The sequence below is a fragment of the Amia ocellicauda genome, chromosome 10 (assembly GCF_036373705.1).
Source record: "Amia ocellicauda isolate fAmiCal2 chromosome 10, fAmiCal2.hap1, whole genome shotgun sequence".
In the NCBI taxonomy this organism is placed as follows: domain Eukaryota; kingdom Metazoa; phylum Chordata; class Actinopteri; order Amiiformes; family Amiidae; genus Amia; species Amia ocellicauda.
This window is the reverse complement of record NC_089859.1, coordinates 18,249,183-18,275,220: the sequence shown is the minus strand read 5'-3', so window position 1 is coordinate 18,275,220 and position 26,038 is coordinate 18,249,183. Positions and strand designations below refer to the sequence as shown.

At 42.7% G+C, this 26,038-nt stretch overlaps 2 protein-coding genes across 4 annotated transcripts; one reads left to right on the top strand and one right to left on the bottom strand.

Moving 5' to 3' along the window:
- Positions 1 to 3,190: 3,190 nt before the first annotated feature.
- LOC136760098 (uncharacterized) lies at positions 3,191 to 9,871 on the bottom strand. 2 transcript variants are annotated; one of them, XR_010820149.1, is made up of 10 exons: positions 9,643 to 9,843; positions 8,557 to 8,670; positions 6,360 to 8,042; positions 5,611 to 5,710; positions 5,190 to 5,338; positions 4,948 to 5,060; positions 4,380 to 4,469; positions 4,150 to 4,272; positions 3,605 to 3,823; positions 3,191 to 3,385 (listed from the first exon to the last, which is right to left on the bottom strand). XR_010820149.1 is itself a non-coding variant. In XM_066715355.1 (9 exons), exons 1-9 carry the CDS (start codon positions 9,707 to 9,709, stop codon positions 3,665 to 3,667), a joined length of 2,598 nt encoding a protein of 865 aa, XP_066571452.1. In that variant the 5' UTR covers positions 9,710 to 9,871; the 3' UTR covers positions 3,191 to 3,664. The 2 variants fall into 2 exon arrangements, 1 of the variants encoding a protein (XP_066571452.1); XM_066715355.1 differs by having other exon boundaries at positions 3,191 to 3,823; positions 9,643 to 9,871.
- Positions 9,872 to 13,279: 3,408 nt separating this feature from the next.
- LOC136760097 (glutamine amidotransferase-like class 1 domain-containing protein 3, mitochondrial) lies at positions 13,280 to 17,855 on the top strand. Of its 2 annotated transcripts, XM_066715354.1 has the most exons (5): positions 13,346 to 13,447; positions 16,023 to 16,132; positions 16,553 to 16,724; positions 17,079 to 17,280; positions 17,544 to 17,855. In XM_066715354.1, exons 2-5 carry the CDS (start codon positions 16,025 to 16,027, stop codon positions 17,734 to 17,736), a joined length of 675 nt encoding a protein of 224 aa, XP_066571451.1. In that variant the 5' UTR covers positions 13,346 to 13,447; positions 16,023 to 16,024; the 3' UTR covers positions 17,737 to 17,855. The 2 variants fall into 2 exon arrangements, with proteins under 2 accessions (XP_066571450.1, XP_066571451.1); XM_066715353.1 differs by lacking the exon at positions 16,023 to 16,132 and having other exon boundaries at positions 13,280 to 13,447.
- The last annotated feature ends 8,183 nt before the right edge of the window (positions 17,856 to 26,038 follow it).

Here is a 26,038-nt window from a genome sequence, read left to right as displayed (position 1 = left end):
CCAGCTGTATGAGTTCAATTTACCCCATGCCTACTGATAGTTGTTGATCAGGTATTCAAAAGACAATAGCTGTAGGCCTATATATTAAAGAAACAGTGAGCCTTAAGGCAGAGGCAGAGTGACTTGGAGACAATTGTTTTGTATACAATCCAAGAAACAATTAACCTTGAGGGGGAGGCAGGGTGAAATTACTTTGGTAGATTTCTGTAGCATTCTTACATGAAAACTAATAATTAAAGTAGTTCACAGAAAGGGGTAAATACAAACAAACAAATGATTGCTTCATAGACAAAACTGAAACAATTAATACTATAACAGCATGAAACAATAATATAGAAATAGTATACAGAAAATAATAAAAGTAAATGATTTTCCCACTACAAGATTGTGACGACTCTCTGTGTGAAGAAGTGTCTCCTGTTTTTCGTTTTGAATGCCTTGAAGCCCAATTTCCATTTGTGTCCCCGGGTGCGTGTGTCCCTGCTGATCTGGAAAAGCTCCTCTGGTTTGATGTGGTCGATGCCTTTCATGATTTTGAAGACTTGGATCAAGTCCCCATGTTGTCTCCTCTGTTCCAGGGTGAAAAGGTTCAGTTCCCTCAGTCTTTCAGTAGGAAATTCCCTTCAGACCTGGAATAAGTCTGGTTGCTCTCCTCTGAACTGCCTCTAGAGCAGCGATATCTTTCTTGAAGTGTGGAGCCCAGAACTGTACACTGTATCCAGATGAGCTCTAACTAGTGAATTGTACAGTCTTAACATTACTGCCCTTGTTTTAAATTCTACACTTTTGACAATATACCCTAACATTCTGTTTGCCTTTTTTATTGCTTCCCCACATTGTTTGGATGGAGAAAGTGAGGAGTCCACATAGACTCCTAGGTCTTTCTCGTACGTTACTTCATCTAGTTCTATTCCTCCCATAGTGTAATTATAGTGCAAATTTGTATTACCCGAATGTAATACCTTGCACTTGTCCACATTGAATTTCATCTGCCAGGAGTCTGCCCACACCTGAATATTATCTAAGCCCCTTTGAATAACCTGTGCTGCCGAGATTGTATCTGCTGAGCCAACTTTTTTTTATAATCATCTGCAAATTTGACAAGTTTGCTAACTATCCCAGAGTCCAGATCATTAATATAGATTAGAACAAGCAAAGGCCCTAGTACTGATCCCTGTGGAACTCCACTAACAACCTCACTCCAGTTAGAAGCAACTCCTCTAATCGACACCCTGTTTCCTATACGTCAACCAGTTCATAATCCATCTACTTACATTACCCTGAATGCCTACAGCTTCCAATTTGAGGATCAGTCTTTGGTGTGGAACCTTATCAAAAGCTTTTTGAAAGTATGGAAGCATATGTGAAAGCATGTGAAAGCATATGATATGATATACTTAGTGGTCCCTCCTTAGGCTCTGTTATTACCCACTGGGCCATCACTTCACCCTAATGACTAACCATGCTCCCCTTCAGTTGGTGGCCCGCTCCAAAGACTGCAACAATTGTATTACCAGGTGGCTCTTGGCTGACACGTGCACAGGTAAGGCTCAACCTGTGCAGAGCACATGCCCTTTTTCCATAAGACTTCCAAAGTGCCCTTTCTCCCCAAGCACCTGCCCCCCGGACCGCACTTCGTCAGCTTCCACCCCTCCACGCCCCCAACAAGACCACATTTCGGCAGCTTCCAACACCCGCCTTCTGGATCGCACTTCGGCAGCAAACCTGTCATAAACCCCTCTGCATACATTTACTTAGTCAAAGACAATATCAAACTGCTATCAGAGTGTCCATATGGTCTGTTTCAGAGCACCTCATCCCTTGGAGGCCAAGTCAACACCTTGAACTCGTGATTCATCAGACCAGGCCACCTTCTTCCATTGCTCCGTGGTCCAGTTCTGATGCTCACGTGCCCATTGTAGGCGCTTTCGGCAGTGGACTGGGGTCAGCATGGGCACCCTGACTGGTCTGCGGCTACGCAGCCCCATACGCAAAAAACTGCACTGAGTGTTCTGACACCTTTCTATCAGCACCAGCATTAACTTTTTCAGCAATTTGAACTATAGTAGCTCGTCTGTTGGATCGGACCACACGGGCCAGCCTTCGCTCCCCACGTGCATCAATGAGCCTTGGCCGCCCATGACCCTGTTGCCGGTTCACCGCTTTTCTTTCCTTGGACCACTTTTGATAGGTACTGACCACTGCAGACCGGGAACACCCCACAAGAGCTGCAGTTTTGGAGATGCTCTGACCCAGTCGTCTAGCCATCACAATGTGGCCCTTGTCAAAGTCGCTCAGACCCTTACGCTTGCCCATTTTTCCTGCTTCTAACACATCAACTTTGAGGACAAAATGTTCACTTGCCGCCTATTCTATCCCACCCACTGACAGGTGCCATGATAACTAGATTATCAGTGTTATTCACTTCACCTGTCCGTGGTCATAATGTTATGGCTGATTGGTGTATGTAAATATGTTTATTTATTGATAAAATATAATTAACATCATTAATGTACTTTTATTACAATGACTATTGTCTTGAGCCCCTATGTTCTTGTTAAGTTGATCCCAGAGGGATTCTGAGATACTGGGCCTTTCCCGTTAATCCCCTGTGTGACCCTGGGCATTATGGCATTAGCAGATGCACAGGACCCTCCCCATGAATTGCATTAGGCCAGTGGTTCTCAAACCTGTCCTGGAGTACCACCTGTCCTGCTGGTTTTTGTTCTAACCGAGCTCTCGATTACTTAATTGAAACCTTAATTTAATTTGACTCTTTAAATTGTGTAACTGATAAAAAGTTGGCTCCTTAATAATTTCCTTATACAACTTAACTTGAAACCCCTACTATTAAAACTTATGAAAAGGCTTTGATTTAGGAAATTATTAAATTAAGGGTTCAATTAAGTAATTGAGAGCTCAGTTGGAACAAAAACCAGCGGGACAGGTGGTACTCCAGGACAGGTTTGAGAACCACTGCATTAGGCAATAGTTACAGCCTGCCATTGTGCCATTAACAAATACAGCATGTGTAATATATGACCTTGTTACTTATGCATGGAGGCTTGCCTGTGTACAATTAGTGTACTATTTAGGCGACTTCTGTATCCATTTATACATGATGTCAACTCTGAAGACCAGATCACCATCTACCAGTATGCAAGTCAAATCAGAAAGAAGTGCACAAGTGTAAAAATTCAATTAAGCTTTTATTAAAAGTACAAAGCACATCTGTTTTAAAAATAAAATAAATCAAAAGACAAAGCATTCCATTCAGTCTAATTAAACTATATACAGCACCACCCTGATTCTTCAAGGTAATAATTTAAAAAACTGGATACATTTGTTTACATTTGCACTTCCAATATGCAATCAGACTCTGTCCCTGTGCAAAAAAAAAAAAAAAAAAATTACATAATGTACAATCATCACCAGATAGCCAGGCAGCATGTCACACCTTGTTAGAGTCTCTTGACATGCATAGCACTCTACAGCGCAGGCAAGGAAGTCAATTGGTCACCAATGGAGGCATCACACTCACACATTACACATCAAACTCATACATCATACTCACAATTTTGATATGAAAATACAAGGTACATACATCTACCATAATAAATTATATTTGTTTCTTCCAGGAGGGCTTCTATCGCTCCTTCCTACCCTACTCCTCCTCCTCTTCCTCCTTCACTGTGTCAAGGGCCTCCTGTGGCTGGGATTCTTCCTCAGCGGCCTCGCTGTGCTCCGGGGAGTCCGGCTCGAAGGTGGGGTTCACCTTGCCGGACATGTGCTTTCTCTGCACCTCCTCAAAGATCTGTAGCACCTGCAACACAGACACAGGCATTCAGCCAGTTGGGGAGAGGGAGCAGGAGGCCAGAGCAGAGAGAGCTGGGGGAGGGCTGAGTAAGAGCAGGGGGGGTCCAAATGCAGTGGAATGTTTTCTTACAACACTAACATTTTAACACCTTCACACCCAAGGCTGGCCGTCTGTCCTTGCCGTGTTTGCTCCTTTTCACAGTGTAGGCTTTGTGTTTCTGATGCATGATGTACTCATTCTGTTATGGCAGGGCTTAAGGTGAGTGAGTGTTTGTAGTCTGCACAATAGTGTTTAGAGGGGTAAGGACTGGAAGTAGAGGCTGGGGCCAGCACCTGGGACTTGGGGAAGATGCCAACTCTGAAGAAGCCAATGTTCCCGCTCTCGATCTTGGTACAGTCCACCACTGTGGAGGCGATGTTCTCTGGCGACGGGCCATCACATAGCACCCCGTCTACCTGGAGAGAGAGGGAAACATGATATGTTGGAAACTACACACACTATAGAGAGAGCCCGTCTCTCGCCATCACATTCACCTCGCTGACACCTCCACCTGTGTGCTCACCTTATCTCCCAGCTTGGCGTACACCTGGTTGTGATGCGTGGTGTCAGCCTCTCCTGTAGGGTTGGCTGACATTGTGGCGATGGGCCCCACCTGCAGGCACAGCAGAGGTTCACTGAGACTGGGCCAGTGCAAGGGGGACAGACAGATGGGACAGGACTGGGATGTCCAATGCATTTTCCAGTTAGTGTACATCAATGCTCTCTAGACACTAATAACATGTCACTGTCTTTGCAACAGTCAAACAAAAGCATCAGCGTCTGCTTCACTAAGTGTCCTCACAGTTGCCAGACCATGTTTGATGTGGCATTTTAGATTCCTGTGGCACCTTGTGTTTTCGTCTACAACTGCCCAATACACACCCAGCCTGACTCCTTTTGAGGTTGGCTTTTCTGGGCCTTTACACATGGTTCCTGCTAGAGACATTCCGGATGTCATGGTAAGACTCTGGTCTTTCAGTTATCTCTCTCTCTCTCTCTCTCTCATCAGGGAGTCTGCACACGTATGCTTTTCAGACCCATCTCTGGAAGTCAGTACTGTATTGCATACAGCTGTCCAGTCCAATTCTTACCAGGTCGATGAGGTGTGTGGCCACCGTGCAATCGGGGTTGCGGATGGCGATGCTGGTGGGGGTGCCGATGTACTTTGCAGAGTCTTTCAGGCCAAAGCAGTCCATCCATGGGCCTGGTGGCCAGAGACAGAGAGCTGAAAACCCTACTAAACAACACACACACACACACACACATGCATACACACACCCTGGATACCCTACTCTGGCAGGCCTACCACCCTTCTGTCCACAGCACCACCTACCTCTGGGGATGACCATGCTGATGGAGGAGGGCCAAGCAGCCTCCATGAAGTCCCACAGCACAGGGTTCAGCAGGTGTCTGGCTGGCTCTAGCTGCTTGATGCTGGAAATCCACAGAGACATGGGCCTGTCCTGAGCGTGCACCTTCGCCCTGCACAGAGCACAGACACTGCCTCAGTCACGAGTCAGACCCAAGTCACATTTTTGATGACTCGACCTTGATACCAAATGACTCAACTCGACTTGACTCAAGCTTGGCACGTCACCGAGTCTACTCGACTCGAGTCTTTACTCCTAAAGGACTCAACTCGACTGAAGTCCCAGTTTTAGTGACTTGGTTTACAACTCTGGTCACAGCACAGACACTGCCTTGGTCACAAACTGACTGTCAAGGAGAGATTCCTCTGAATCACAGACACTCACTTGTACGCCTTCTCCACTGCATCGGGGCGATTACATGCTGCCACCAGGACGTACACTGTGTCTGTGGGCATTCCACACGTCCCACCATTTTTCATGATCTCTGCAATTAGAGGAAACGCGTTAAACACTGGACACTGGGCAACTGCCTGCCTGCCACGTCACTGTCTGTATACTCATTTAATTTGTTATTTAAAGGGAGCCTAATGTCTGTTATTGGTTTTGTTGTGTGTCCAAAAGTTGTATACAGGTCTGACTTTTTCTTCTGAAGGAAGTGCAATATTACTATATACTATATTTTAATAATAATGTAAAGAATGCCCAAATAGCTCCTGCAATATATATACTACCGGTCAAAAGTTTAACACCTACATTTTTCCAGTTTTTATTAAAACTCAATGTACTCTGAAATTAAAGCATAGAACAAAACCAATTGGTGAAGCATTCTCTGATGTGAAATTTGGTTTTTATACCCCCCCACGGATTTTTTTTCAGTTTTCGGTAACCTAAACTTTTTTTTTTAAATTTTTTTAACTTCTGTCAGTTTACTGCTAAACTTTGTACCATTTCACGTTATTCACTGGACTTGAACTACATACATTTCAATAGAAACTGGAAAAATGGGGGTGTTCTAAAACTTTTGACCAGTAGTGTATAGAAAATACATATCTGTATTATACAGAGATTTGACACAGAAGGGGTGTGGTGTAGATGCAGGTGCTGTCAGAGCCAGCAGGGGACATGGTGCTCACCTGCGATCTGCTGCACGGAAGTGGCCTTCCTGGCGGGGACATGGGGGCAGTGCTCGCCACCACCGCCGTAGCCACTCAGCCGGAAAAACGGGGTGCCCAGGGGTAGCTGTGGGCTCTGGAAGCTGCTGTTGAACAGGTTGGCCAGGAAGCAGTAGAAGCTGACCAGGCCAAAGATGATGGTGACGCCGATGTCGTAGCCGTAGGGCAGGGTGCCCAGCGTGTCCAGCAGGAAGCTGACCAGGATGAGCTGGAATGTTAGTGCATAGGCGAACCAGGCCTTGCTGAGGAACAGTGCGCCGCCTGTGATGAAGCAGTTGAACAGCAGGAAGCAGATGATGCCAACTGCCACATTGAAGCCACGGGTGGCACCGTACAGCCCGCCGTAGCGCGTCAGCCCCCACACCGCCCACATGATGCCGTACAAGATGAAGGCCGTGCTCTCAAGGGTCTTGCCCCGGGCAAAAGCCACTGAGCCACACAGCAGCTGCAGCAACCCCCCTGCCACCACCACCCAGGGCAGCACCAAGAATGCCAACGGCCCTTCGGAGCCCACAGTGGCTGTTATGGCGAAGGCGGACAGAACGCTGCAGCCATGGCCCAACACCTCTGCATCTGCATACTTGGAGTAGCCCAGGTAGGGGGCATGCAGGTCCTTGTCCAGGGGCCGCAGGGTCAGCAGGTTGGTGCGGGACAGTAGTGAGCGTAGCAGCCCTTCCCCTGTGGGTAACCTCCAGGGGCAGGCCATGTTGTGCAAGGTGAGCAGCAGCATCACAGCGGACACCACAAAGATGGCCGCCTGTACGCCCTGCGTCCCGCCCTGGAAGAACCCCCGCGGCTGGGCAGCCAGGGCCACGCAGTATGCAACATAGAACAATTGGTACAGCCCATCTGCCAGGCTCTTCTGGGTGCTGAACAGAGCCAACATGAAGAACAGCACTGCAAACACAGTGGGCAATGGCACAGGGGAGAAGAGCACCTGGAGCTCCCAGACTGGCAACAGGAGGCTGTAACCCTCTGCAAACTTCAGTACCGCAGTGAAGCCATAGAAGGTTGCGGCCAGGGTATCCATAGCGCGGTAGGAGAGTATGCACACACCCAGCTGCAGCACACCAGCCGTCCACAGCCAGGGCACCTGCCCAGGCACCAGAGCAGGCACAACACCCAGCAGAGGGCAGGCCAGCACAGTGGCGGACAGCAGGTTGCCGACCAAGCCGGCGGTCACAACGTCATTGCGGTCTTGAGCCTGTGCTGCAGTCAGCTTGGCCTTCTTCTCAGAGCGCGTGCCGGGCAGCTGTACCTTCCCCTTGGTGATGTAGGAGAGCAGCCGCCCCGTGCCGAAGTACGCCCCCAGGAAGCACACCAGTAGATAGCTGGCGGCCGAGGCTCCTTGGCCGAAGCTGGGGTCATATAGCCCAGCTATTTGGTGTGCGCAGGCCAGGCACACAGAGAAGGCGATGATGGACAAAACCACCTCCTTGCACAGAACGCCCACCACACCAATCACCAGCAGTGCCAGGGTGAAGGCAGCCAGCCCTGGGATCAGTGCCCCCCGTAGGCCCTCCTCCCCCTGCACCACCCCCTCACCATGCAGGATGTGCACCAGCCCTGAGCCGCACCACAGCGCAGAGATGGTCAGGCACAGGCATACGAACAGGGGGGCATGACACAGGCTGCGACGCACACCTGCACGGTAAGCAGAAAAAGAATATTAGGAAAGAAAGGGATGGAGAGAGCAATGGAGAGTGAGGGAGAAAGAGAGAAGGGGGTCATCAGTGAGCTCTCAGCAGGTTTGCTCTCATATGTTGAAGTGCAGAAACAAAGAATATATCAGGGTTGGCTTTGGAATATATTAAATAAAATCCAAATGTCAAAGCAGTGTGTTCAATCTAGATTAATATCACTGTTACACACAATATACCCTTACAATACCTCACATTATTATCAGGTATTACTGCAATTAAAATTAATAAATATTCTTCCATTACACCAATTACCACTACACCCCCGTCTGGACCGCAGTTTATTTTTATTAATTATTATTAACCTCAATAAAGCCTGTTGTATTATTATTAGGGCTAGTCTATATATCAATGTCAGCTAGGGAATGTTTAACTGAAACATGTATATGTATTTGTTTGTCCTAATGTATTACAATGAGCACTATGACTGAGGGAGCTTAGAGGGTAGTTAACCATACCTGCGTAGGCCAGCAGGGCAGCGATGATGAGCAGGAGGATGCCCAGGGCAGTGCTGTGGATGAGGGCTTCACTGGGGCTGTGGCTGTAGCCATTGACCAGCAGCAGCAGAGACCCTGCAGGGAGAGCGGAGTATTGTTAATAGAGCCAGGTGTAAGACCCTGTCTGGTACAGCAGATGCTTTCCTTTCCCACATTCTGCACACATGGAAGTGCCCTCTGTCAGCTCTGTGCTCACAGGGCAGTGCAGAGGCTTTCAAAATGAGACTTATTATTATTATTATTAATATTCATTATTAATTATCGAAATGAGAAATTATAAACAATAATATTTATAATTATTATGGTCTCATTTCCATATAATAATGAATGCATATTATTATTTCTTATTTCTTGTATTTTTACATACAATTTACTATTACTATAAATATACAATTTACACAGCTGGGTTTTTACTGGAGCAATGTAGGTAACGTACCTTGCTCAATGGTAGTCTTAACTAATACTCCATACTGTTGTCCGATTAGGAAATCGTCTTTCATTAAGCAACGTAGAAGGGAGGGGTTAGTTTTGCTGGTTTGTTTCCCAGAAAATTATATTTAACCGACTCGCTCTGCGATTTGGTTTAATTCTGTCAGATTTTCTCAATCGGTTGAAATTCCCTCCGATTGTAAATCTAGAACACAATTTTATTTATCATTAACTTAAGCAACGACTGCGATAAGTGTACCTGTATATGGAAATATACTTCTTTTAATACGGTTTCCCATCTAAATACCGTATTTTTCGCTACGATTTATATTAATATAAATAATTAGCTCACAAAGAAAATGTTATACTTTATCAAATTATTACGCTATTTTATGATAAAAAAAACAGTTTCTAAATTCATTGTATTCATGAAATATGCATTCACACACAAAAAACACTTCTACCACCATCAACAACAAACTACAATATCAATAACAACAGCAACAACAATACTAATAATCCAAATATAAAAACCTAGAAAAAATGAGCACTTGGCAGTGAGTTAACGTAATAAAATCAGTAATATAATGTATTGTAATTCAGTAACGCAGCGTTTACCTCCAGAGATGCCTAGTATGCCAACAGAGAAGTGCAGCGACTCTATCTCGACCCGCGGCTCTGTCATCGCGTCGCGCTGCAGCGGAGGCTCCGGGCTGACTGAGCGCACGTTACTCTGTCCCGCTTTATAAGCGCTGCAGCCCCGCGCAGCCCAGCCCAGCCCAGCCGCCGACGACCTGTACGTGTGTTCAACGAGGAAGAGAAGGGCGATTATTCTCGTCTCGTATTTCTAGAAGGAAGTGCAGAATGTAATAATATGTAAATGGACATTGTCCTTCGGGTTTTTTTTTTTTTTTTTTTTTTGTTAATAAAGTCATACATTGCTTTTGGAGGAGTGGTGTGGAAAAACAGGAAATACCATTCTGAACCTTTATTTTCCTACTGGTTGTCAGACCGGACAAAATAAAGACTTCATTATATATTTACTAAAATGACTGTCAGGACAGCAGCAGTGTCAGCTTCAGAGGTAGATTATAATGACTGTGACCCTACATCTTGACAGCACTTAGCTTTCACAGTCCAGGATGTAGGACTTTACTTACTGTACTTGTGTAAATTGTAAATTGGAATTTGTAAAATGTATTATCTTGAATTGCTATGTTTTAGTTAAATTGAATTTGTAATGATTGATGCCTTGTACTTACTGTATTTTTGCACATATGTTGTAAGTCGCCCTGGATAAGGGCGTCTGCCAAGAAATAATAATAATAATAATAATAATAATAATAATAATAATAATAATAATAATAATAATAATATGCCCACAAAACAGAGCAGTATAGCTCCAACCGCAAAATACCTTGGGTCCCTGTCTGCAGTTGCTCTCAGTAAGAGCCTTCTCAGACCAAGTAAATTCATTCGCACTTAACCTTAGATTTAGACTTAACATTTACATTTAGCATCTACATTTAAATGTAAGATAAACATTTGTTTTATTATTTAAGATTTGGGTAAACATTTGTTTTCAAATCCTAGATTTCGGATTTACTTAAATATGTAGTCAAACAGCAAATCATTATTTTTCAAAATGTAGATTTAGCATTTATTTCAGTATTTAAAAAATTTTAAATATGTAAAAATGTACGGTGGCTCGTTGAGGACATGAAAAACTAGTTATGTCGTGATCACGAGATAACGTTATCTCTCGCTATCAGAGAAAACAGAAGTGATGTCATTTTCATGAGACAAGCTGAGACTGGGGCACATTTGGTTTTATTTGCAACAAGGCTAATGCAAATAGAAATTGTTTTATGCCTTTCAATAATTGAAGGACTACACATCAAAGGAGTGGCCACCCCTTAACTGGCGACACAGGGGCTTTAAATCAATTATTCAATTAAACATCGAACTGCACGGGGACTGAAGGGGGAGAACACAAATTAAAATGTGAAAATGTGATATAGGTGTATTTCATAAAAGTAATCAAAGTGAAAAACGTACAGTGGACTGAGACCGCTACATATGTAAGCTGTATAAAACCATACACAAACAATTGCATGCTTATCAAAAAGGACCACCGTGCGGTGATTCAAACCACTCGGTCAATTTGGTCAATGTGGTCCGGATCTCGGCAAGTGTACACAGATGAAGGCTTAAAATATATAATTTCAAGCAGGTATAACTATACTCAATGGTTAATAGACTTATTTCATCCGCTGTATTGTACGGGATAATAATAACAGGACAAACATTATTATAATAATAGCAATAAATACATGTGACCAATGCATTTAAAACCGTAATTACTGAGCGCTCACCACCTCCAGTGTTCAACCTGCTACACCACAACACAAAACCTGTTTACAAGTGTGGCTTAATGTTGTACTCAGGGTTAAGTAATCTGTAACGTGTTCATTATGCAGAATGAGCCTATATATTTACGAATAGGCACACGTAGAATATGCTAATATGAACATGTTCGTGATTATTATGCTTGTAGTTTGGATAGTTTTTAGGAGTTGTGTCAAGATAACAAATACCAGTGCGCGGTTCTCCAGAGCACTCGGTCGCTGTGGGTCGGACCTCGGACACACACTCAGACAACGGGCACTTTTGAGTGACCATGCAATTAACCTGAACTGCGTGTCTTTGGACTGGGTGGAAATGGGAGGAAACCATAATACACTTAGAAAAGACAAGTGAGATACGGAGAGAATAAGCAAACTTCACAGACGTTTAATGCATTACGCACATTTCAGTCCAGTGGGTAGCCAATGCATTAACCAAGAAGTTGTGCTGTACAGTTTCAGGATCACTTCAGTTATTGAAAGACATAACAATTTTTGTCTGCATTAGCCTTGATGAGAATAAACCCGACTGTGTTGACACAGCACTGCCCCAGTCTCAGCATTGTCTCATGAAAATGACGCCACTTCTGTTTTCTCTGATAGCGAGAGATAACGTTATGTCGTGATCACGAGATAACCAGAGGTGCTTTTTTTTCATGTCCTCAACGAGCCACCGTATAAATTGCTTATTTATGTATTTATTTAAAAAAAAACACGATATTTAAACCTGTGAAAATGACCTCCCCCAATAAATAAATAAATAAATACATACATACATACATACATAAAATAAAAGTGTGCATTGTTTTACATTTGGCGTCCCATAATGTTTATCGTAATCTGACATTGGTCAGAATGATTGCTCTGAGATGTCATGGCAGAAGTCGGTCAGCGTGTCCTACTGAGGAAGAGGTGACAGGCACCCGCTGTACTGCTCGGTTTGACAGGAGAGAATGAGGGGGGCGGCGTTGTGGGAGAGAACAGCCAGAGGGATTTAATTTAAATGTGTTCACTTAGTATAACAAGCAATATAATAATAATAATAATAATAATAATAATAATAATAATCCAATAAAAACACAATCACAGAGACCAAGGGGTTAGCTCCTCTCCTCTCCTCTCCTCTCCTCTCCCTCTCCCTCTCCCTCTCCCTCTCCCTCTCTCATATCCTCTCCCCTGCACTGTTTCGGGAGAGGCCGCCCCGTCACTATCTACACAGGGCTTTAAATCGTATACATTAAGTTAGCCAATTTATATACTTTGTGCTGCACAGGGATTGGAGGGAGATAACTCAGGTTAAAAGGTGTAAAGTGAACAACGTGAATGAAATTTAAATAACCAAAATGAAAAACCTGCAGTGGGCTGACCACACATCAAATTATAATTCAAAAATAGCTGTATTTGCACATATACAAGTGTTGACAAAGCATTTATAGATACAGTAAAGATAAATCAATCAAAAACAAACAAACAAACAAAAATCGTGTAGGCCTATTCAGTTATTGTATAATACTGTTTTAATAGCTTTATAGATTTTACAAGTGTAGTTATTTCACATGTATACATTTACAGGCTCATGTTCTGGATTTGTTGGTACACACATTACACTCACTGTGATGCAATTAAATTAACGTTGATAACTGGTTTCACAGAACACGCCAGTGGGGACGAGGGAAAGAAAGAGTGTCAAGACTTCAGTTTAAACAGATGCTATTTTTGTGTTTTAAGTAACCGTTTGGCAGTAAAATGTGACAGGGGTGACACTGCACTTTGTGCCTACTCTAATAATATATCCATTTCCTTTTCCTCCCCTGGCTGGAAAATCCCGTATTTGTTCACAGGTCCAGAAAGGAGGAGTAAGCCACATGTGTAGAGCGGCCTCCTCCTCTAGCAGGTGTGGCCACTCCAGTGTTCCGAGCGGAGACATAAATAGCAGCTCAGGCTCAGAGCCGTCTTCACAACTAGAGCACACCGACTCAGTGCCAACGCCCAGCGGTCCACTGAACCTTTTCAAGCAGGTGAGTAGACCACATTTCACTTCGTCTTTCCTACAGTAGATTTGGTTCCATGTTGCTCTTAGAACTATGGAGCATTATAAGGGTCATAATTAAATATTTAATTGATAGTTTAATTCGTAAATTTAAACTAGGTGTAATCTATATGACTGAATTATTGGAATTCATTTAAAAGTATAAATTGAGAAAAATGTGTGTATGGGGTTACACCACTCTGATGTGCTTTTTGGACATTAATACAGCACTTGGGAGACTATTCTCAATTAGTCGTCCCTCCCCGCTACACAATCCGTCCCATCGATCAACACCCCCCCGCGTGCGATTGGCTAAAATCGACGAGCATTAAAAATTGTTTGCCAAATTAAATTGAAAGATCAATTGGCAAATAACGCAGTAAGTTAATTTATTAATTCACTTTGACCCTTTTAATGCTCCATATATAACTTCAGTGCAGTTCAAGTTTTAGGTAGTTCTTCTGTGCATCATTTCCACACCAACGCAAAACTATAGAAAATGTATTTAAAAATAATTTGCCAGACCACAAGATGAATGGGATAGGGAAAAGTAGCCCATCTTCGAGGTGGTGAAGTACAGGTTGAAGTAGATGCATGGCCTTAACCATGCTGTCCTCTCCTGTTGCTGTTTCTAGTTGGGCTACAGTTAATTGTCTTCTACTGTCAATATACTTTTGGCACTGTCTACTGTGGCACCACTGACAGTCTGCAGACAAGTGTCCTAGGATTGCAGCTCACTGTCCCCTTCCCATCTGACTGCATTAACTGCCTTGTTAACCCCTAGTGTGTGTGTGTGAGAGTGAGATAACCATGCTGCATAGCCTGTTTGCCAGTATAACTTTCTCTCCATTCAATTTGAACTGCTTTATTGGCATGACCACAATTAAGTATTACCAAACCAATGGTGACTGACCAAACTGTTTCAAAACGTATACATGTAAATCTTCATGCATATACTTATTTATGGTCAACAATTAACTGATTTGATTTAAATGCATTAATGTAAATTGGTAAAATTAAGCCATAATTCAGAGAAACCTAAAATGTAATCCTTTGAACATGGGTGTCATTGCCTGTGTAACGGAGTGTCTACTGTGTCCCTCTGTAGCTGATCATGTTGATCTAGGAGGACTGATACTGTCTGGTAGGTTGTTCATGTATAATCTACATGCACGCATTAATATATGTATACATGTGTATGTGTGTAGTAGATGTAGATGTCTATATCGTGTGTATGTGGTGGGGGCACAGCTGGTCCTCTCTTGGCAGCCAGGTCTGTGCAGGAAAATGGAACCTCCTGTACAAGTGACTGGAACCAAGACCATTCAGGTTCAATGTGATTTATTCGAGTCCATAATATAGAGTGACCACCCCACCCACCAGAGTATTCAATGCCAGCTGCCTATTAGCATACCAAGTGACAATGGAGCCCTCACCCTGGAATGTGGTAGAGCAGGGTAATGGCTCACCGGTTCACCTCAGAAAGGTATGGGTGAGGGGATTAACTCGCCCCTCCCAACCGAAATGGGCGGTCTCTTTACTAATCTTCATCAATGGCTTTTGATATGCTATTGATCCAAGACTGGTAAGCAAACTGTCTCCTCAACCTTTTGTTCCTATTGATAACAAGGACCCCCCTTGTTTGTCCATCTGTGTTTACCTCCTTTCACAATTGCATTATCGATTTGAATATAGTCTATCTTGAAGTGGGGTTGATCATGCATTTGTAATTGCAGTCTTTGACCATGTATTTACAATTGCATTTGACATTTGCATTTCCATTTTGTCCAGTCAACGGTGCAAGAGCTTGGACATGTATTTACAAAGAGGGGTGCTGTTTTTCTATTTTCACAAATGCATAATGATTTGAATAAAATCCACCATAAAGCAGGGAAAGTTTATGAAAATGCAGTTGCAATTGGATTTTGCATTTATATTAATATTGTCTGCGAATGTGTGTACTAATATATGGAAATGAAAAATGCAATCCCCATTTGCATTTAATTTGAATTTTGTCCCAAATGGAAAATGATGATGCAATCCCACAATTGAATAATGTTCCATTTTCCATTATCATTTGAATTAAGTCCTCTACAGCTCTGGGGGAAAAACTGAGACCACTTAACATTTAGACCACTCCAAGTTCAGAAATCATTTTTTTTTTCCAGTGCTGTATATGCTTCCATACAACTGCCAGTTTCAAATATAATCTTCACTTTTCAAATCTGAACCGCTTTTCTGTATAGAAACGGTGGTTATATAATTAAATGTATAAGGTGAGAGGCTTACCTTAGGTCTTCATCTTTTGCACAGCTGCAGATAATATGAAGCTTTTTTTTTTTTTTTTTTTTGTATTCCTTATTTTTACTTTTTCTTTCTGGTTCTCCGTCCTCTTCTGCAGTTAAGTTCTTTAATTTTGATTCTGGTGTATCCAAAGTTATTTCCTAAATCTTTTAATAAAAAATCTCAAGGGGTTTAATTGTTTCATTTTAATTTCCAATAGAATATTAAGGTACTTTAGATGCTTATGTTAAACATGACCTCTCTCTCTCTCTCTCTCTCAGCAATGGTGAAGCATGTGGCTGTGTTGCTTTCTGGCTGTGGGGTGTATGACGGCAGTGAGATCCATGAGGCGTCTGCTGTGCTGGTGCACCTGAGTAGGGTGGGGGCCAAGGTGAGCCTCACACCCTCATACTCCTTCTTATTGACTTGCTCTCTGATCCTTGCACTTGGCAACCTGTCCCACACTGCTGGGCACTGCCAATCGCCCGTTTTCTCTCCACAGTATCCTTTTTCAAGGCAGTTGTTGCTTGTAATCTGTGGAAGACAGATTAAATTTCACTAATTGTTTCTGGCAGCTTCAGTGTCTGATGGCAGGTATGTGTGAAGGTTAATATTTAACTAGGTGCCGTTTGACTATGCTTAGATTAGACTGGCTGCAAGAAATGAGGGAGGGTGAGAGACAACCAGCACCTCCCCAAAACCTGATATGAAAATGTGCTAGTTAAAGATGTGGAAATGATCATGTATAGTGTAAGGGTCTCCCTCCTGGTTCAGTTGCTGACCTGCACACTGGTATATCTGTGTACTGCAGGTCCAGATGTTTGCACCAGATGTGCCCCAGATGCACGTGGTGAACCATGTGGAGGGCAAGCCCACGGAGGAGCAGCGCAATGTACTACAGGAGAGTGCCCGTATTGCCCGTGGAGACATCGATGACCTTGCCAAACTCAACCCTGCCACCCATGATGCTCTCATCATTCCTGGTGAGGAGGGGGGGTGCACTGGGTGTGATGCACACTTTGACACTGAGGCCAAACTCTATCAAGCGGTGAGACTAGATTGGCCCCCTCTCTGACCGACACCCTGTGGTACAGACTTGGCACACTGGGATACACTGACTCCAGCAAGTACATATGGGGTGGGTGGGGATAATGCCACTGATTTTTAGCACAAGCCAGAACTGCCTGCATGCAAGGTCTAACATTAACATGCATTAATGCTGTAGAGAAACCATGGCAAACACTGGACACTGCTACACAGGCCTGTAGCCCCCGGTCTGTGTGAGCTGTGAAGATCGCACTGTAGCTGACTGTGCTGCTTTGTGTTGTGATGTGCAGGTGGTTTTGGTGTCGCCAAGAATCTGAGCTCCTGGGCCACGCAGGGGAAGGACTGCATAGTGCAGCCGGGCGTAGAGCACGCCATCAAGGCCTTTCACAGCGCTGGCAAACCTTTGGGCCTCTGCTGCATCTCCCCTGTCCTGGCTGCCAAGATCCTGCCAGGCTGTGAGGTTACCATGGGCCATGACACAGAGTGTGAAAAGTGAGTGGAAGAGAGTCTGAAATTGAGAGCATGAGTGGGTGAGGGACCCTGCCTTTGAGGGGATGGCTACACTTTGCATAGATTTAATTTAAAAAAAAAAAAAAAAAAAAAAAGCATTGATGTACAGAGTACAGTGCCTGCATTGGGGTCTGCTGGCTGTGTGCTGCCTCTACTCTGTTCTACTGCTCCTCTGTGCAGTCCTGCACTACTCCACTTCTAACCCATATTTGAACCTCATCCCCGTTTCTTCTCCCTACCTCTAGGTGGCCCCATGCAAAAAACACCTCTGCTGTGAAGGAGATGGGCTGCAAGCACGTGAACAAAAATGTGGGGGAGGTGCACATTGATGTCAAGAACAAGCTGGTGACCACAAGTGCCTTCATGTGCAATGCCCCACTGCATGAGGTCTTTGATGGTGTGGGTGTCATGGTGACTGAGGTGCTGAAACTGGCCTAGAGACTGTAAGGGCTGTAGGGGACAGATGAGTTTTGTTCCTGCCTTGCTCAGATTTATTCCAAAATGTTTTCCCACATTTATGGTTTGGTGCATCTTCAATAAACTATTCAGAACAATGACTCGGGCTTGGTCTGTTGAAACTGCAGGCTGCCAAGTGCCTTTTCTTTCAACACTAAAGCCATTTCTGCACAGGAGTTCTATAAATTATTTCTGCACTAGACAAGATGTGATGCATTGAGTCTTACCCAGGTGTGAGCTTCAGCTAAGACCCTAATATATTATAATAATTATATATATTAAAAAATTCCCCCCCACCCCCTCTCAAAGTTGAGGCATAATTGCACACGATGTGTGAGATGTAAAAGCATCTATGTACACTCCTAACTATATAATAAATAACTAATGTAACAAGCTGCACTAAGCTTTGTGAAACTCCTCTAATGTCAGACACGCATGGATCTCTGGCTGCTGCAGGATGTGACTGACTTGACACTAAAATAAAACCTTTGTTCCAGGAAAGTGTGTGTCAATGAGGTGTATTACATTTATTGTGATAAATGGTAAAAAAAAAAAAAAATTGAAGCTGGGTAGTGCGATTACAGCATACATGACTGCTGTAGTTAAAGCCACATTGTCTGTGTGTGTTAGAGAACACAGTATTTATTTGTACTACTAGGTCTCTGCAGTTCTGTGCTTTGCTGCTCTGACTGACAGTCTCACACACCTTATAAACACTGGTCTGCTGCCTGGGGCATTAAAAGCCTGATTGCTAGAAAGGCCCAAATCATGTTGATTAGGATTGCCTTGTCCCTATTGCTCAGTACTGCGTCTTTACACAGAAAAGAAACCATACTTCTAGAGCAGGAGAGTGACCTAGAACATTCTTTAGATTTATTTTTATTTCTTAGCAGACACCCTTCTCCAGGGTGACTTACAACATAAGTTTAGAATACACAACCAACAGAAATAATGCAGACTTCAAAATCACATCAACCTCTGAACTGGTTATTGGTTGGCGCAGCAGTGCTCCCTGGAACTGGGGGACATTGTCTAAGAAGTGCTTGTAGCAGTCCACCCCAGACAGCAGCGGGGTGGTGGTGAAATGATACTGACAGTCGGTGTCCTGCAGGGGGAAAGGGGTCAATCCAGACCAATCACAGCAAGAGGATGCTACACTATACTGCAAGGGGTGCTGGCTCCTCCCATGTGGGCATGCTCACCTGGACAGGGAAGGTGCAAGAGGGGATAAAATGCATCACAAAGGCACAATGTCTCTTGTTGAACAGGTTGGGCTCCTGAAAAAAGGGGTTAAAGGCCGAAAGGTCAGGTACATATGCACATGGACATAGTCTCTCTCTACAAATAAATACACACCCATAGTGATTGAGAAAAAGAATACCACTGACACTTACAGACATCTGCCCAGCCTGCAGGCGGAGGAGTGCAGCACTGGCAGGCTGCAGTAGATGTTCCAGGATCTCCTGATTGACAGACAGCATGTTTCCAGAGCAGCTCAATGGCTGATGGGTTTTGCGGCGTGCAGGCTGGAGATCACTGCCTTTCTGTACACTGAGTTTCAGCCTTTCCTCCACTTTGCATAGCTTTTAATAGTTAGCGACGTTTTCTTACAGAGATAAATAATTAAACGTCAGTGTAAATGGTCATAAATTTAGAAAATCCTGAATATATACAAAATTAAAATGCATATCATTGCGACAAGAAAAATAACTGATATCATCTCACTAAATAACAAGTATATTATTTAAATAAATGGTGAATGGAAAGACTGAATGCACACAATCATGAAGTACATTCACAACACCGTGTGATGTAAATGAAATGTAACGTTAGTAAGTTAACATCAATCACACTTAAGAGGTGTTCTGTAAGGCCCTCATGGTCTAAATGGGTGAGGGTCTACAAATGTATTACAATATCATAAGAGATGTATAGAAACCTATAGAAAATACTATTTTCGTTTTCATATTTAATGTAGAAGTCATAATGGTTAGGGTCAATTTGTTATATTACTATTACTATTATATTACAGCACACCCTGCTCACTGATTGGGTTAGGATAAACCGTCACTCAAACGTAGTGGACCAATGGAGACCCATGATCCACGCCTCCCTGTAAATCCCGCCCTCACGACAAAACAGCGCCAAAACTCCTAAACGAAAAAAAAAAAAACGAAAGCAAAGAAACTGGCGGCGAAAGCAAAGATCGCAGCATCGCAACCACAGACAGGGACTGCAGGCGAGTATTATGTAACATTATAAGTGTCAAAATTAAATCTTGAATAAATAAATAAATTAATCAATTCGTAAATTAATTCGTAAATTAATTCGATGACGCTGTGATTGTGGGCAGGGCTGCCCGCGGGTTCGCATCTGTGTTTCTTAACAACTAGCACATACACAGTAAATTACCCTCCTAACGCAGACAACTGTCCTAATTACGTGTAGTCTATATGACTACATTATTTTAATTTATTTAAAATAAATTTATAAATTAAGAAAAATAATGTTTGTATGGGGTTACAACACTCTATTAAATATGCTTTTTGGACATTCACTTAGGAGACTTTAAAGCACTTATCACGGGTCAATATTGTGAAATATTGCCAACACTAGTCGTCCCTCCCAGCACACAAGCCCCGCCCACAACCAAGCGTCATCGATCAGACCCGTGCGCGATTGGTGCCTCCAGAAGGACAAAACCCGCCCCCTCGGGTGATTGACAAGCATTAAAAAGAAGTTCGTTTGCCAAATGAAATTGAAAGATCATTTGACAAATGAAACTGAAAGATCAATTGGCAAATTAAATTTAAAGATCACTTGGCAAACAGTGCAATAAGTTAATGAATTGATTTATGAATTGATGAATTAATTTACGAATTAACGAATTAATGTATGAATATTTTTTATTTTGAATTCGTTACTTATGGCTCTAATTTGAGCCCATAATAAAGGCTCTATAAAACAAACACATGTAATATGTAGAAAGCGGTTGTCCACAACTTTTATTAAAAACATGCTTTGTTTATAATTAAATCCCGAAGCCATGCAGTTGCTCAATCATTGGTAAAGTCAAAGATTTGATGCAGACTGGAGACCCTGATGCAACCCTGATACAATTCTATACATTTTGCTTTCGATTGTTTTATTTTTGATCTCAACATCATTTTTTTTTTTTTTTACAATATTTTTTATTTTGAATTCGTTACTTATGGCGCTAATTTGAGTCCACAGACACCCTACGGATTGTCAAAAGTTTGAAGTGACCGATAAGGTGCCGTGAAATACGACGCACATTATGTTTGGTTACACCGCGCGTTATTTAAATGCGGGTCCGGGGAGATTAGGCCCAGTTTGCCCATACACACCGCATCAACTGGTCCCAGATAAAACCATCTCTTCTGAAGATGTCCAGCCACGCAGAACGGAGATTAACCTTCTCAAACTCTGATGGTAAGTACATTTCAAGTAATCAAGAAATATAATTGCAAAGTGTTTAGATAGTCGTACACTCGTTCAGAAACAATATAATACAATGTGCTACATTGAAATGCATATTAAAGAAATATACCTTTTGAAATGTACTCTTGAGAATTTAAATGTTTAAATACGGTTTACAGGAGTCGATGATTTAGAAATGTCTCAAGAGTATTTTACACTTGGTATTATTTTATAAATATGATTTTACAGGGTACAGGGTTACATCGTGCCCCAACCAATGTGCTTGAATTTTACCAGAACGTGAATACAGGTAAGACTCATTTAATTATGTATACGAAGCGAGATGTATCGAACATTAATTATACGTGCTATACATGTATATCTTGTTTTTTCCTATCATCTTTACTTTCAGATTTGTTCCCGACAATAGGCAACGAAAGACCCAGCACTTCAAACGGTGAGCCGAGTAGGTTATGCTTTTCATCTATACATAAAATATCTCACCAAGATGTGTGTGTTAAATGATGGCTCTATAAGGCGAGAAAACGTTTGAAAATAAGAGATCTGAAGTTCCCAGTCTATCCTATTGTATTAACACATAGTTATTTCATGTTTTGATTCAAGACGATGAAATACTGTTTTATTTGGTGTAGTATTTTACATTTTCATAAAAAAAACAATTCAATTTTTTAATACTTATGATTAAAATCTTTTAAAATCAATTCTTAAAATCACTTAACATTTTTAAAATCTTTGTGATTTTAACGAAAAACAAAACAATTAACTTCAAATAAACGTGCCCAAAACAACAAAACAAATGTGATTAAAGCAAAACTGCTCACCAACATAAAAGTCAAATACATTGAAAATAACTGAAAATGCATTGGACAAAATAAAGAAACAATTAAAAAGGTAAAAATAAAAAACAAACAAAAAAGGTCCAATGCATTTAAAATTAAATCCAAAACGGTCAATGTATTTGACAAAAGAATATAACAAAACTAAACCAAAAAACCCCTAAACAATTAGTGGTTTAAAAACAACTAAATCTTTAAAAACAATTAAGACGATGAAAGTGCTGACGAGCTTGAACCTGGAATGCAAGCTCTAAGACGACGTCTGCGTTTAAATGGTATTGTAACGGAGATGGGAAGGCAGAGCCACCCAGGCGCATTATTATGCGGGCATCTCCGCAAGGGCTGCTGGGAGGTGGTCCCGAGGCTCACTAAATCAGTTAATTATTAATGATTATTGTAAGTTCATTAAGTTCTGTATTATTGTACAGTATTGTTTTTTATTTCCCCCCTGTACTACATGTTTGTTCTCTGTTTGGGTTTCCCCAGCCTTTATGTTGCTTTACTATTTTTAATTCTTGGCAGACGCCCTTATCCAAAACAAAGTGCAAAAATACAGTTAAGTAAAGGCATCAAACATTACAAATTAAATTTACATAAAAAAATAAAGTGCTGTCAAGATGTAGGGTCACAGTCAAGGGCTACGGGAAAGGGAGCAAGGAGGAAACAGTCAAAAACACAAGAAGCCTAATAAAACTGTGAAGTGCTATCTAACAGGGATTAAAAGGACTAATATTAGAAGTACTTTAAGTTAGTTCTTTCCACTGCCAGGTCTGCCTGGAGTGTAAGAGCACGTTTGTGTCTATTCGGTGTCTGACTCCTTGTTTGGACCCACAAGGGTTAGTAACAAACTGTTTACTACTATTACTACTATTTACGAGATGGAGAGATCAGCAGAAGGTGAAGAAGAGTGGGGGAAAAACAGGAAATCCGATTTGGAGAGGTTGAGCTTGACGTGGTGCGAGTGCATCAAGGCGGAGCTAGCAGACAAATAGGAAGAGATGCGAGAGGGGATGAGAGGGTCAGAAGAGGGAAAAGACAGGAAGATCCGGGCATCATCAGCATAGAAGTGGTAGGAGAAACCATGGGATGCGTTGAGGGGGCCCAGGGAGCGAGTGCAGAGAGAGAACAGGAGGGGGCCCAGGACAGAGCCTTGGGGTACGTCTGTGAGGAGAGGTTGGGGGGTGGATGAGGAACCTCGCCATGTCACTTGGTAGGTCCGGTCACTGAGGTAGGAGGAGAACCAGGTGAGAGCAGTCCCAGAGATTCCAAGGTCAGCGAGGCAGGAGAGGAGGATGGATTGATCGACGGTGTCAAATGCTGCAGAGAGGTCAAGGAGGATGAGGACTGAGGAGAGGGAGGCGCCCGAGCACAGCTGAGGGAGTCGGTGACTGCCAGGAGAGCCGTCTCAGTGGAGTGAGCTGTGCGGAAGCCGGATTGCAGAGGATCAAGGAGTGAGTGTTGGGACAGAAAGTCAGAGAGCTGATGGTGAACAGCACGCTCGAGGGTCTTGGAGAGGAAGGGGAGTAGGGAGACAGGGTGGTAGTTCTGAGGATAGGTGGCATCAAGGGTTGGTTTCTTGAGGAGTGGGATGACAGCAGCTTGTTTAAATGCAGAGGGGAAACAGCCAGAGAGGAGTGAGGAGTTGAGGAGGGAGGAGATGAAGGGTAGAAGATCAGGAGCAGTCGCTTGGAGGAGGTGAGAAGGGAGAGGTTCCAGGGCACACGTTGTAGAGCGGAAACATCATAGAGAAGCTTGGTCGGTGGGAGGTTTGGGTGTGATGAGAGAGGAGGGGGGACTGTTGAAGAGCTTGCGGATGTCTGCAATCTTGGAGGAGAAGATGGAGGCAAAATCATCAGCAGTGAGAGATGAGGGAGATAATGTCTCTGTCAGGATGGCCCTCCCCCCCACGCAGGACTGCTAATAGCACAAATAATTACCACTTTATATCTGAATACAGACAAAGACCGAGCTGGACACACGCAGTTACACTGAACAATAGCTCGTAGTAATGCTAAAAAAATGCTAAATAATAACAGCCTGCAATGTAACGCTTCTGATTTGCAGAAAGGACGTATCGAGTGTGCTATGTAAGTTGCTAATTAACTAACAAACAGTCGCTGCTCTTACTACAATACAGGTGCAAGATATACAATTCTTAGCGAAACAAGTAACCACGTAAACAATCAATGTAACTCTTAACTAAACTAAGAAGCATGAGAGAAAAAGCGATACTTAACTGCGGCGAGTTAGGCTACTCCTCAGCTGGCTTGCCCGAGCTTGCCCGAGTGTCCAGTGTCCAGTGGACATAGTACGTTTATGAAGTGTAACTAAATTAGCACTTCATAAATGTACTATCATACCTGATTGTTCTGTGCATTTTTATACTTTGCCAGTATGATTTTACTGGAAGTGACTGCATGATTGCTGGTTTTCTTCTTTGATCTCATTTGTATACAAATAATTAATATCTTATACAATATATGAGAGATGCATACACAATCATCCAAAGCATGTAGCTGGGCATGTTTGTGGGTTAAACTTTTGAATAAAAGATCAGGAGGATTAGCAGTAGGAGTGTGTTACAGACCACCCAATTCAGATATTCAGCAAGATGATGCATTGTACACTGTAATCATAACTGCATGCAGCAAAGATATGTCTGTTATCATGGGGGATTTAAATTTCCCAAACATAGACTGGGAAAGCCCACTTGGGACTACAGAAGCAGAAATAGAAATGGTTGAGATGATGAATGACTGCTTTCTAACTCAGTTTGTCAGGGAACCAACCAGAGAGAGAGTATGCATTGACTTGATCTTTTCAAATGACCAAGATAGTCAGAGGGACACTAGTTAGAGAACCAATGGCAAACTGTGATCACAATATGGTTAGCTTTGAGGCATTATTTAAAAAAACAAGGACCAAGTCTTAAACAATGATCTACAATTTTAGAAAAGCAAACCTTGAAGGTATGAGGCAGCACTTAGAAGAGGTAGACTGGAGCACACTGGATACAGATTCAGTTGAAAATGGATGGTTATATTTTAAGAATATAGTACTTGAGGCTCAGGAGAAATTTGTACCAAAGCTCAGCAAATTCAGGACCAAAAAACATTGGCCAAAATGGTTGAAAAGAGGTATGCAAAAAAATATCAAGTGAAAGAAAATGTTGTATAGTGCATACAAAAGGGATAGAGATTAAACAAAATACAAAGAATATGTTGAATTGCAAAGAGATCTTAAGAAAGGCATCAGGAAAGCAAAGGGAAACGGAAAGAAACATAGCTCTTGGAGCTAAAACTAATGCAAATAGCTTTTTCAATACTACAACAGCAAGACGTCAATAAAGGAGGAAGTGAAACAGATAAAGGGCAAAATGGAAGTATCTTGGAAAACGAACAAGATGTGGTAAATGTTCTAAATTAGTTTTTCACAGAGGTTTTTACAAAAGAAATAACAGATAACATGCCACAGGTTAACAATCAGTCCAGGGAAATCCTAAGAGAGATCAGGATAAATGAGGAGGAGGTACTAATGGGACTAGCAGAATTAAAAACAAACAAATCACCTGGGCCAGATGGTATATCTCCAACAGTACTTAAATAAATGGGGGAAAGACCCCCACCAACCTGTACATTTCCTCAGTGCCCCGAAACTCCACCCTCCAGTATGCAAACTCCTCAGTGGCACAGAACACGCCATCCTAGGAAGGGGCCTCGAGTTCAACTCAAGTTCAAGGTGAAAGGTCAAATCCTCAGCAACACCCCCTTTCGAAAAGCATTGTGCTCAGGTACTGGTCATGCAATGCAGGACATCTCCTAATACAATTGTGCATTGCATGTCAGAAGAAGAGGTGGTGTTCTGCAGAATCATCTCTCTTTTCCTGTTGCTCTGGCACCATGGATTTGCTTTCCCCTCCCATCACAAAACCCCCTCAGATTTGTTCATTATTTTCAAGCCTGTGTAGCTGTGTGTGTTTGTTTTGG